We start from the raw sequence: 11,739 nt of genomic DNA, 5'->3' as shown, positions 1-11,739 counted from the left end.
CCAAGATGGTCTCGATCTCTTGACCTCATGATCCACCCGCCTCGGCCTCCCAAAGTGTTGGGATTACAGGCCTGAGCCACCGCCCCCGGCCTGGAATTTTTTTTAATTAAGCGAATGTAGAAAAGTCTGTTTTGTGTTACTACACAGTATAATCCTTACCTGTGTGGATATTATAACTTTTTAAATAATATATATGTATATATTTTATAGAGATGGGGGGTCTCACTATTTTGCTCAGGCTAGACTTGAACTCCTGGGCTCAAATGATTCACCCCCCTTGGCCTCCCAAAGTGCTGGGATTACAGGCCATTCTAACTTTTTTTAATTATAAAAGTAACACATGGGCCAGGTGCGGTGGCTCACGCCTGTAATCCCAGCACTTTGGAAGGCTGAGGTGGGCAGCTCATGAGGTCAGGAGATCGAGACCATCCTGGCTAACACGGTGAAACCCCGTCTCTACTAAAAATACAAAAAATCAGCTGGGCTTGGTGGCATGTGCCTGTAATCCCAGCTACTCAGGAGGCTGAGGCAGGAGAATCTTTTGAACCTGGGAGGCGGATGCTGCAGTGAGCTGAGATCACGCCACTGTACGCCAGCCTGGGCGGCATAGCGAGACTCCATCTCAAAAAAAAAAAAAAAAAAGTAACACATAAGGCGGGCACAGTGGCACACACCTGTAATCCCAGCACTTTGGGAGGCCGAGGAGGAGGCTGAGGAGGGCGGATCACCTGATGTCAGCTCAAGACCAGCCTGGCAAACAAGGCGAAACCCTGCCTCTACTAAAAATACAAAAATTAGCTGGGCATGGTGGCAGGCACCTGTAATCCCAGCTACTCGGAAGGCTCAGGCAGGAGAATCACTTGAACCAGGGAGGTGGAGGTTACAGTGAGCCAAGATCATGCCACAGCACTCCAGCCTGGAAGACAGAGCAAGACTCCATCTCAAAAACAGTAAATAAATAAATAAAAATTTAAGCCGGGCGCGGTGGCTCACGCCTGTAATCCTAGCACTTTGGGAGGCCGAGGGGGGCGGATCTCAAGGTCAGGAGATTGAGACCATCCTGGCTAACATGGTGAAACCCCGTCTCTACTAAAAATACAAAAAAAATTAGCCGGGCATGGTAGCAGGTGCCTGTAGTCCCAGCTACTGCGGAGGCTGAGGCAGGAGAATGGCGTGAACCCAGGAGGCGGAGCTTGCAGTGAGCCGAGATTGCGCCATTGCACTCCAGCCTGGGCTAGAGCAAGACTCCGTCTCAAAAAAAAAAAAAAAAAAAATTTAAAAAGATAAAAGTAACACATACAAATTTCAATTAATACTGAATAATATGGCCCAGTGCAGTGGCTTATGCCTGTACCCAACACTTTGGGAGGCTAAGACAAGAGGCTCGCTTGAGACCAGGGGTTCAAAACCAGTTTGGGCAAAATATCAAAACCTTAACTGTACAAAAAATTTAAAAATCAGGACGGGGGCAGTGGCTCATGCCTGTAATCCCAGGACTTTGGGAGGCCAAGGCTGGTGGATCACCTGAGGTTGGGAGTTCAAGACAAGCCTGACCAGCATGGAGAAACCCTGTCTCTACTAAAAATACAAAATTAGCTGGGCATGGTGGTGCACGCCTGTAATCCCAGCTACTCGGGAGGCTGAGGCAGGAGAATCGCTTGAACCCAGAAGGCGGGGCTGGGCGCAGTGGCTCATGTCTGTAATCCCAGCACTTTGGGAGGCCGAGGCGGCTGGATCACGAGGTCAGGAGATCGAGACCACGGTGAAACCCCGTCTCTACTAAAAATACAAAAAAAAGTAGCCGGGTGCGGTGGCGGGCACCTGTAGTCCCAGCTACTCGGGAGGCTGAAGCAGGAGAATGGCATGAACCCGGGAGTCGGAGCTTGCAGTGAGTGGAGATCACGCCACTGCACTCCAGCCTGGGCGACAGAGTGAGACTCCATCTCGAAAAAAAAAGAAAAAGAAAAAGAAAAAAGAAAAGAAGAAAAGAACTCAGAAGGTGGAAGTTTCAGCGAGCCCAGATCACGCCATTGCAGTCCAGCCTGGGCAACAAGTGTGAAACTGTGTCTCAAAAAAAAAAAAAAAGAAGGCCAGGCATGGCGGCTCATGCCTAAAACCCAGCACTTTGGGAGGCTGAAGCAGCTGGATCACCTGAGGTCAGGAGTTTGAGACCAGCCTGACCAACAAGATGAAACCCCATCTCTACTAAAATACAAAAATTAGCTGGGTGTGGTGGCAGGCGCCTGTAGTCCCAGCTACTTGGGAGGCTGACAAAGGAGAGTTGCTTGAACCCAAGAGGTGGAGGTTGCAGTGAGCCGACACCACGCCACTGCACTCCAGCCTGGGCTACGGAGTGAGACTCCATCTCAAAAAAAAAATTTATTCTATTATAGAACCTCTAGAATAAATTTAGAATACTATGTTATCCCAGCTGGACTTAATGGCTCAACCTGTAATCCCAGGACTTTGGGAGGCCAAGGTGGGCAGATCACTTGAGGTCAGGTGTTCAAGACCAGCCTGGCCAACATGATGAAACCTCATTTCTACTAAAAATACAAAAAATAGCTGGGTGTGGTGGCGGGTGCCTGTAGTCCCAGCTACTCGGGAGGCTGAGGCAGGAGAATCGCTTGAACCAGGGAGGCAGAGGTTGCAGTGAGTTGAGATTGTGCCACTGCACTCCAGCTTGGGCAATGAGTGAGATTCCATCTCTAAAAACAAAAAAAGAATACATATGTTATCCTGAATACACTTGTTATAACACTGCAGTGAATACCCTGTGCCTTTTTTCCTTTTTTTTTTTTTTTGAGACGGAGTCCCTGTCTCCCAGGCCGGAGTACAGTGGTGCGATCTCCACTCACTGCAAGCTCCGCCTCCTGGGCTCACACTATTCTCCTGCCTCAGCCTCCTGAGTATCTGGGACTACAGGCGCCTGCCACCACGCCCAATTTTTTTGTATTTTTAGTAGAGACGGGGTTTCACTGTGTTAGCCAGGATGGTCTAGATCTCCTGACCTCGTGATCTGCCCGCCTCAGCCTCCCAAAGTGCTGGGATTATAGGCATGAGCCACCGTGCCCGGCCTTCCTTAGCATTCATTTATTTACAAATAACGAGAGGTCATACTATCTCATTATTATTACTATTTATTTATTTCATTTTTTGAGATGGAGACTCTGTCTCAAAAAATAAATAAATAAAATAAAAAAATAAAGCCCATGCTTGTCACTCTACCGTGGAGAGGCAACATAGCATAGTGGTTTAGAGAACACACACTGCCTTGGGTTGAATCCTAGTTTTGTTATTTACTTTGTGACTTTAGGTAAATTATCTCATCTTGGCTGGGCATGGTGGCTCACACCTGTAATTCCAGCACTCACGCCTGTAATTACAGCACTCACGCCTGTAATTCCAGCACTGGGCATGGTGGCTCATGCCTGTAATTCCAGCACAAGGCAGGGGATGGCTTGAGCTCACAAGTTCGAGACCAGCCTGGGCAACATAGCAGAAACCTACCTCTACTATAATAAAAATACAAAAGTTAGCCAGGTGTGGTACATGCTACTTGGGAGGCTGAGGTGAAAGGATGGCTTGAGCCTAGGAGAAGGAGGTTGCAGTGAGCCAAGATTGTGCCACTGCTCTCCAGCCTGGGCAATAAAGCCAGACCTTGTCTCAGAAAAAAAACCATCTTTCCTTTTTTTTTTTTTTTTTTTGAGACGGCCTCTTACTCTGTCGCCAGGCTGGAGTGCAATGGCACAATCTTGGCTCACTGCAACCTCCGCCTCCCAGGTTCAAGTGATTCTCCTGCCTCAGCCTCTCAAGTAGCTGGGATTACAGGTGTGTGCCACCACGCCTGGCTAATTTTTTGTATTTTTAGTAGAGAAGGGGTTTCACCGTGTTAGCCAGGATGGTCTCGAACTCCTGACCTCATGATCTGCCTGCCTCAGCCTCCCAAAGTGCTAGGATTACAGGCGTGAGCCACCGTGCCTGGCCAAAAAAAAACATCTTTCTGAGTCTGTATTTTGTTTTTTTATTTTTTTTTCTTGAGACAGAGTTTCACTCTTGTTGCCCAGGCTGGAGTGTAATGGCACGATCTCGGGTCACTGTAATCTCCGCCTCCTCGGTTCAAGCAATTCTCCTGACTCAGCCTCCTGAGTAGCTGAGATTACAGGAGCCTGCAACTATGCCCGGCTAATTTTTATGTTTTTTTAAGCAGAGATGGGGTTTCACCATGTTGGCCAGGCTGGACTCGAACTCCTGACCTCAGGTAATCCACCCGCCTTGGCCTCCCAAAGTCCTAGGATTATAGGCGTGAGCCACCATGCCTGGCCTTGAGTCTGTTTTTTTGTGACTAAAAATAGCTTCTACATCATAGGGATTGTTGTGATGATTAAATATGGATTAATCATACAAAATTCTCTAGTAGGCCGGGCACGGTGGCTCACGCCTGTAATCCCAGCACTTTGGGAGGCCGAGGCAGTTCGAGATTAGCTTGGCCAACATGATGAAACCCCCTCTCTACTAAAAAATACAAAAATTAGCCCGATGTGGTGGCGGGTGCTTGTAATCCCAGCTACTCGGGAGGCTGAGGCATGAGAATAGCTTGAGCTTGGGAGGCAAAGGTTGCAGTGAGCCGAGATCCCACCACTGCACTCTAGCCTGGCAACAAAGTGAGACCCTGTCTCACACACACACACACACACAAGTCTCTAGTGCATATATTATCAATATCAGTAACTGTTATTGTAATTATTACTCTACCTTCTAATAAACATTTAAAGTGAGCTTCACTTTCAGGAATCTAACAGCCCGGGTAGTGGTGGCGCACAAAGTAATCAACAGTGACTCACAGCAGCGGGGATAAATGCTTAATGGGTTAAATACTGTAGCTGGAAGGCAGACAGCAGTGATCAAAGCAGGCTTTTCTTAGAAGGCAAACCCTGAATCCTGAAAAACTCCTGGGAGTTAGTTCACTAAGTGAAGAGACAGGACATCCTAGGCGGAGACTGGTCGGTGCACAGGCCAAGAGGAGGGTGAAGTCTGGTTTGCAATATGCACAGCTTACCCTCAAGTGGTGGGTGATGAAACTGCACAATAACTACCAGCATTTACATACTCTGCCTTGCCAGGCACCAAAGTAGGTGCTATTGTGATCTCCACTTGAGAGGGGGTTCTAACCCCCCTCCCCGCAAAAAAAGCCAAGGTGTGCGCAGAAGGAAGTCAGACCACTAGCATTTAAGTTGTCCCAGATGGCCGAGTATGGTAGCTCACGCCTTTAACTTTGGGAGGGCGAGGCAGGTGGATCACTTGAGCTCAGGGGTTGGAGACCAGCCTGGCCAATATGGCGAAACCCCGTCTCTACAAAAAATAGAAAAATTAGGCCGGGCGCGGTGGCTCACACCTGTAATCCCAGCACTCTGGGAGGCCAAGGTGGGTGGATCATGAGGTCAGGAGTTCAAGACCAGCTTGGTGAAGATGGTGAAACCCCGTCACTACTAAAACTACAAAAATTAGCCAGGCGCGGTGGCAGCCACCTATAATCCCAGCTACTCGGGCAGGAGAATCGCTTAAACCCGGGGCAGGCAGAGGTTGCAGTGAGCTGAGATTGTGCCACTGCACTCCAACCTGGGTTACAGAGTGAGATTTTGTCTCAAAAAAAAAAAAAAAAAAAAAAAGAGAGAGAGAGAGAGAAAAGAAAAAGAAAAATTAGCCGGGTGTGGTGGCATGTGCCTGTAGTCCCAGCTACTTGGGAGGCTGAGGTGGGAGGATCGCTTGAGCCCAGGAGGCTGAGGTTGCAGTATGTCAAGATTGCACCACTGCACTCCAGCCTGGGTGACAGAGCCAGATCCTGTCTCAAAAACAAAAATAGCTGGGTGTGGTGGCTCACGCCTGTAATCCCAGCACTTTGGGAGGCCGAGGCAGGTGGATCATATGAGGTCAGGAGTTCAAGACCAGCCTGACCAACATGATGAAACCCTGTCTCTACTAAATATACAAAAATTAGCCGGGCATGGTGGCGTGGGACTGTAATCCCAGCTACTCAGGAGGCTGTGGCAGGAGAATCGCATGCACCCAGGAGGCGGAGGTTGCAGTGAGCCGAGACCGCGCCACTGCACTCCAGCCTGGGCAACAGAGCGAGACTCCCTCTTAAAAAAAAAAAAAAAAAAAAAAAGCTGGGCGTGGTGGTGGGCGCCTGTTATCTCAGCTATCCGGGAGGCTGAGGCAGGAGAAATGCTTGACCCGGGAGGCGGAGGCTGCAGTGAGCAGAGATCGCGCCACTGCACTATTGCACTCCAGTCTGGGCAACAAGAGTGAAACTCCATCTCAAAAATAAAAAAATAAAAAAAAAAGTAAGTTGTCCTAGATGGTGGAAGTGTCACGGATTTTTAAGCAGGGAGGTGAGGACAGGACTACATGATTGTGTTTTGCAAAAATCCCTTTGGCAGTCAGGCAGAGGATGGCTCAATTCCCTAAGGAGAATGAGTGGGCCAAAGAGCAAGCACATTTCTTCTGCTCCTGGCAAACATTGCCAAAGAACTTCCCAAAGCATTGCGCTAAGGGACCATATTCCTTCTAATTTCTAAGGAGGGTGAGGCAGGATGAAGTTCCGGGAACTGGCTTCATTCCGCCCACGGGTTTCAGAGCCGCACCAGCTTTCTTCCCCACAGCAGCCTGGCGCCTTGGCTTGGTGGGTTGCCTCCCTGTTCCCACCCACGGAAAGTCCTGGCAGCAGGGCCAGAAGTTTTATGGTTCTCAGCGGCACCCGTCGACATCCGCCCCCACGTGACCCAAACAGATCCGGCACTTCCGCTTCCCCTCGGCTTTCTTCTCGTCGGTGTTCCCGGCTGCTATAGAGCCGGGTGAGAGAGCGAGCGCCCGTCGGCGGGTGTCGAGGGCGGGTTGCCTCGCGCTGACCCTTCCCGCCCTCCTTCTCGTCACACACCAGGTCCCCGCGGAAGCCGCGGTGTCGGCGCCATGGCGGAGCTGACGGCTCTTGAGAGTCTCATCGAGATGGGTTTCCCCAGGGGACGCGCGTAAGGGAGTTCCCCAACCCCGGCCTGCGGGGGTGGGGGGTCGCGGACCTGTCTCGGCCTTTGCCCCAGCCTGACCGTCACCATGGCTCGTGGGCGCTATTCATGGTGTTTCTGCCCCCAGGGAGAAGGCTCTGGCCCTCACAGGGAACCAGGGCATTGAGGCTGCGATGGACTGGTAAGCGCTCGTCCCGGGTGGCAGAGAATTGGGGGCTGGCGGGAGGGGCAGCCTCAAAGCTAACCTCCCCGCCCACTTTCCCTGCCAGGCTGATGGAGCACGAAGACGACCCCGATGTGGACGAGCCTTTAGAGACTCCCCTTGGACATATCCTGGGACGGGAGCCCACTTCCTCAGAGCAAGGCGGCCTTGAAGGTCCTGACTGAGGGTCACGGTGTGATTCTTCAGGAGGGTCCAAGGAGAATCTGAAGGGATAATAATACCGATTGTTTGTTTGTAGGATCTGGTTCTGCTGCCGGAGAAGGCAAACCCGTTTTGAGTGAAGAGGAAAGACAGGAACAAACTAAGAGGTACAGTAACAACAATCTCACATGTCTGAGGGTCGTCTTCCATCTCTCCCCAGTACACGTCTGGTCAAAGAACCTTGACCTTTCCACATTTCCTCTTTCTTGGCATTTTCTTTTCCTTTAATCTACTTTGGGATATATGTCGCCTAATTTTGTTTATTGTAAACTTTACACTTTACCACTCTGTCCATTTCTCTTGAACTGTTTTCCCTCGGCAACACAGGATGTTGGAGCTGGTGGCCCAGAAGCAGCGGGAGCGTGAAGAAAGAGAGGAACGGGAGGCATTGGAACGGGAACGGCAGCGCAGGAGACAAGGGCAAGAGTTGTCAGCAGCACGACAGCGGCTACAGGAAGATGAGATGCGCCGGGCTGCTGAGGAGAGGCGGAGGGAAAAGGCCGAGGAGTTAGCAGCCAGGTCTGGGCAGGGGAAATGATGGATAGCAGATGAGAAAGAAATCAAGATTTGCTTTGTTGATGTCTGACCTAATTTCTTCTTGTCTACATTTCAGACAAAGAGTTAGAGAAAAGATCGAGAGGGACAAAGCAGAGAGAGCCAAGAAGGTAGGTGACTGAGAAGACGCCACGGGTAATGGAGTGGGCAGGTTAGTAAATCTTTTCCAGCTTCAGAGGGAAAGCATGGGCTTATATGATCTGTTTCACCTGAGGATGGGTGAGTACCTGATTGACTGTTTTACTTTGCCCTTTAGTATGGTGGCAGTGTGGGCTCTCAGCCACCCCCAGTGGCACCAGAGCCAGGTCCTGTTCCCTCTTCTCCCAGCCAGGAGCCTCCCACCAAGCGGGAGTATGACCAGTGTCGCATACAGGTACTGATTCTAATTCCTATCTTCCTCTTGGGACCCCTTCGTTGCCTGTTAAGGTGCCCAGCTCAGAGCTTTTTTCAGTTAATGTGCCCTTTGCCAAATCTCTCCCTTCTTTGTAAATGACTTTTGAAATCCTATCTCTACTCTTAGGAAAGGTATCAAATTTCACCTGCCCCAGTCGTATTTAAACCCATACCTCTCTCTTACTCAGCAGTTACCCTTTTACTTGTTCATGTTTTTATTTGGTTTATTATGTAGCTATCTGGTGATGTGGTATTTATCCAGATTCTTTTGTATAATCTTATCCTTGTCTTTCTTAGGTTGTGAGGGAGCTGGGAGTCTCTCATCCGCACTTAGTAAAGCGGAGCCTAAGTGGCTGTTCATTTGGTGCTTTAAATAGTTGTGCTGGTTCAATCTAAGAAGAAGGGGGCCCAGCTTTAGCTCTTTTCCTTACTTGGGCACCTCATTCAGTTTTGATGCCCACAATACTGAGTATCTCCCTTGCCCTTTAGGTCAGGCTGCCAGATGGGACCTCACTGACCCAGACGTTCCGGGCCCGGGAACAGCTGGCAGCCGTGAGGCTCTATGTGGAGCTCCACCGTGGGGAGGAACTAGGTGGGGGCCAGGACCCTGTGCAATTGCTCAGTGGCTTCCCCAGACGGGCCTTCTCAGAAGCTGACATGGAGCGGCCTCTGCAGGAGCTGGGTATGGCTGCAAGACTAGAAACCAGGACCTGGGGGAGTAGGGAGGCATGCCTAGGAAAAGGAGGGATGCAAAGAGAAGGGGCTTTGTGAACATGGTGCAAGGCCAGGAATTTTGGGAGCAAAAACCAAGTATCCTTGTGGTTCAAGCCTGTTTTCTTCCATCTTCAGGACTCGTGCCTTCTGCTGTTCTCATTGTGGCCAAGAAATGTCCCAGCTGAGGGCCTTTGTCCCATCGTCCCTCTGTGACCCCTTCATCTTTGATAAAGCACTGACATCTCCTTCCTAATAAATAGACCCTGAGTTCTGTACATGCCTGACTCCTTCCTGAATGGCTGGGAGGGACAAAACTAAGGCAGAGGAAGAGGCTAAAACGGAACAGTAGACCCTCTTCCTCATCTTTAGTTTCCAACAAAGACACTTGTTTCTAATCTCTGGGTCTGATTAACTGCTGGGGAAGTTGCGGAGGAGAGGTGCTAAAAGGGGTGGAGACTACATTGGATGGCACCTTTTACTCCTATGGTAAGACAAAATAAAAGCCCAGCTGCTGCTGCTTTTCTATTTTTATTTTTGAGACGGAGTCTTGCACTGTTGCCTGGGCTAGAGTGCAGTGGCGCAATCTCAGCTCACTGCAACCTCTGCCTCCCAGGTTCAAGCGATTCCCCTGCCTCAGCCTCCCTAGTAGCTGGGATTACAGGCACCCAACACCACGCCCAGCTAATTTTTTCTATTTTTAGTACAGATGGGGTTTTGCCATGTTGGCTAGGCTGGTCTCGAACTCCTGACCTTGTGATTTGCCTGCCTCGGCCTCCCAAAGTGCTGGGATTACAGGCATGAGCCACCACGCCCGGCCTGCTGCTTTATTTATTTATTTATTTATTTATTGAGAACACGAGAGTGCCTTTTCATTTTAAAAATGTTTGGAAATATGCACAGCTTTGATACAGCTTTGGGGTGCTCCAGACACCCATGGCCACTTCATGTAAACCACTGAGAATTTCTTTTTTTTTTTGAAATGGAGTCTTGCTCTGTCACCCAAGCTGGAGTGCAGTGGCACAGTATTGGCTCACTGCAACCTCCACCTCCTGAGTTCAAGGGATTCTTCTGCCTCAGCCTCCCAAGTATCTGGGATTACAGGCGCGCATCACCATGCCCAGCTAATTTTTTGTATTTTTAGTAGAGACGGCGTTTCACCATGATGGCCAAGCTGGTTTCAAACTCCTGACCTCAAGTGATCCACCCGCCTCGGCCTCCCAAAGTGCTAGGATTACAGGCGTGAGCCACCATGCCCGGCCACCACTGACAATTTCTAGAGTACTTTGAGAGACTATACAATATGATCATGATCAAATTTTGTAATTAAACCTAATGAGGGCAACAGACACTTCTCAAATAAGAGATGTGTCCATTACGGGGCTCCCCTACTCTTAAGGTACTCACAAGGAGGCAGATAAACGTTTCTTTTTTTTTTTCCTTTGAGATGGAGTTTTGCTTTTGTTGCCCAGGCTGGAGTGCAATGGAGCGATCTCAGCTCACTGCAACCTCCACCTCCCGGGTTCAAGCGATTCTCCTGCCTTAGCCTCCTGAGTAGGTGGGGTTACAGGCATGCACCACTATGCCCAGCTAATTTTTTTTTTTTTTTTTTTTTTAAAGAGACAGGGTTTCACCTTGTTGGTCAGGTTGGTCTTGAACTCCTGACCTCAGGTGATCCGCCCGCCTCTGCCTCCCAAAGTGCTGGGATTACAGTCTTGAGCCACTGTGCCTGGCCAGATAAACAGTTTCTTTATTCATCCTCCTCCTCTTCATCTTCCTCTTCCACCTTTTTCCAGGCAACTTTAGCAGGACCCTTTGCATCATCAAACCAACCTTTCTACTTATAGTCAGGAACATCCTTCTTATACTTTTCCTTCAGCTTTGCTACCTTAGTGATGTCATTTAAGTTATTTCACATCTCACCCAGAAAACCTAGCTTCTTAATAGAATAGGAATAGTGCCTATTTCTTGGGATTGTCATGAGGGTTACATAATGCTGGTATAAGATGCTTTAGCATAGTGCCTGGTACCTAATAAGTCCCCAGTAAGCATTAGCTACTAAAAGGATAATTTTATTTACTTATTTGAGGTGGAGTCTTGCTCTAGATCCCAGGCTGTAGTACAGTGGTGCAATCTCGGCTCATTATAACCAACGTCTGCCAGGTTCAAGCAATTCTGCCTCAGCCTCTCGAGTAGCTGGGATTGCAGGTGTGTGCCACCACACCCAGCTAATTTTTGGTATTTTTTAGTAGAGATGGGGTTTCACCATGTTGGCCAGGATGGTCTTGAACTCCTGACCTCAAGATCCACCTGTCTCAGCCTCCCAAAATGCTGGGCTAAAAGGGTTTTTTTTGTTTTTGTTTTTGTTTTTTTTTTTGAGACATCTCCTCACTCTGTTACCCAGGCTGGAGTGCAGTGGCACGATCTCGGCTCACCGTAACCTCTGCCTCCTGAGTTCAAGCGATTCTCCTGCCTCAGCCTCCCGAGTAGCTGGGACCACAGGCACGTGCCGCCATGCCCAGCTAATTTTTGTATTTTTAGTAGATACAGGGCCTCACCATGTTGGCGCTTCTCTCTGCTTTTTAAAACCAACCAAGAAGCACTGATGAGCTTCTCTATGATAGTCCCTCTGGC

The 11,739-nt window shown here is 49.4% G+C and overlaps 1 protein-coding gene across 2 annotated transcripts; it reads left to right on the top strand.

Moving 5' to 3' along the window:
* The first annotated feature begins 6,283 nt into the window (after positions 1-6,283).
* UBXN1 (UBX domain protein 1) lies at positions 6,284-9,383 on the top strand. Of its 2 annotated transcripts, XM_003828492.5 has the most exons (9): positions 6,284-7,028; positions 7,150-7,203; positions 7,292-7,398; positions 7,484-7,553; positions 7,774-7,965; positions 8,060-8,111; positions 8,258-8,374; positions 8,884-9,076; positions 9,244-9,383. In XM_003828492.5, the coding sequence occupies exons 1-9, from the start codon at positions 6,970-6,972 to the stop codon at positions 9,291-9,293; spliced, it is 894 nt and encodes a 297-aa protein (XP_003828540.1). In that variant the 5' UTR covers positions 6,284-6,969; the 3' UTR covers positions 9,294-9,383. The 2 variants fall into 2 exon arrangements, with proteins under 2 accessions (XP_003828540.1, XP_008952147.1); XM_008953899.5 differs by lacking the exon at positions 9,244-9,383 and having other exon boundaries at positions 6,794-7,028; positions 8,884-9,180.
* Positions 9,384-11,739: the final 2,356 nt, after the last annotated feature.

The sequence above is a fragment of the Pan paniscus genome, chromosome 9, assembly GCF_029289425.2.
Source record: "Pan paniscus chromosome 9, NHGRI_mPanPan1-v2.0_pri, whole genome shotgun sequence".
NCBI lineage: Eukaryota > Metazoa > Chordata > Mammalia > Primates > Hominidae > Pan > Pan paniscus.
The sequence above is the reverse complement of the archived record's forward strand: the minus strand, read 5'-3'. Positions and strand labels throughout refer to the sequence as shown.

Excerpts from the sequence above, each read along its gene's own strand:
- UBXN1 (XM_008953899.5), top strand. The coding sequence starts at position 6,970 with ATGGCGGAGCTGACGGCTCTTGAGAGTCTCATCGAGATGGGTTTCCCC. Across the intron at positions 7,204-7,291 it reads ATTGAGGCTGCGATGGACTG|GCTGATGGAGCACGAAGACG; the intron begins GTAAGCGCTCGT and ends TTTCCCTGCCAG. Across the intron at positions 7,399-7,483 it reads AGAGCAAGGCGGCCTTGAAG|GATCTGGTTCTGCTGCCGGA; the intron begins GTCCTGACTGAG and ends GTTTGTTTGTAG.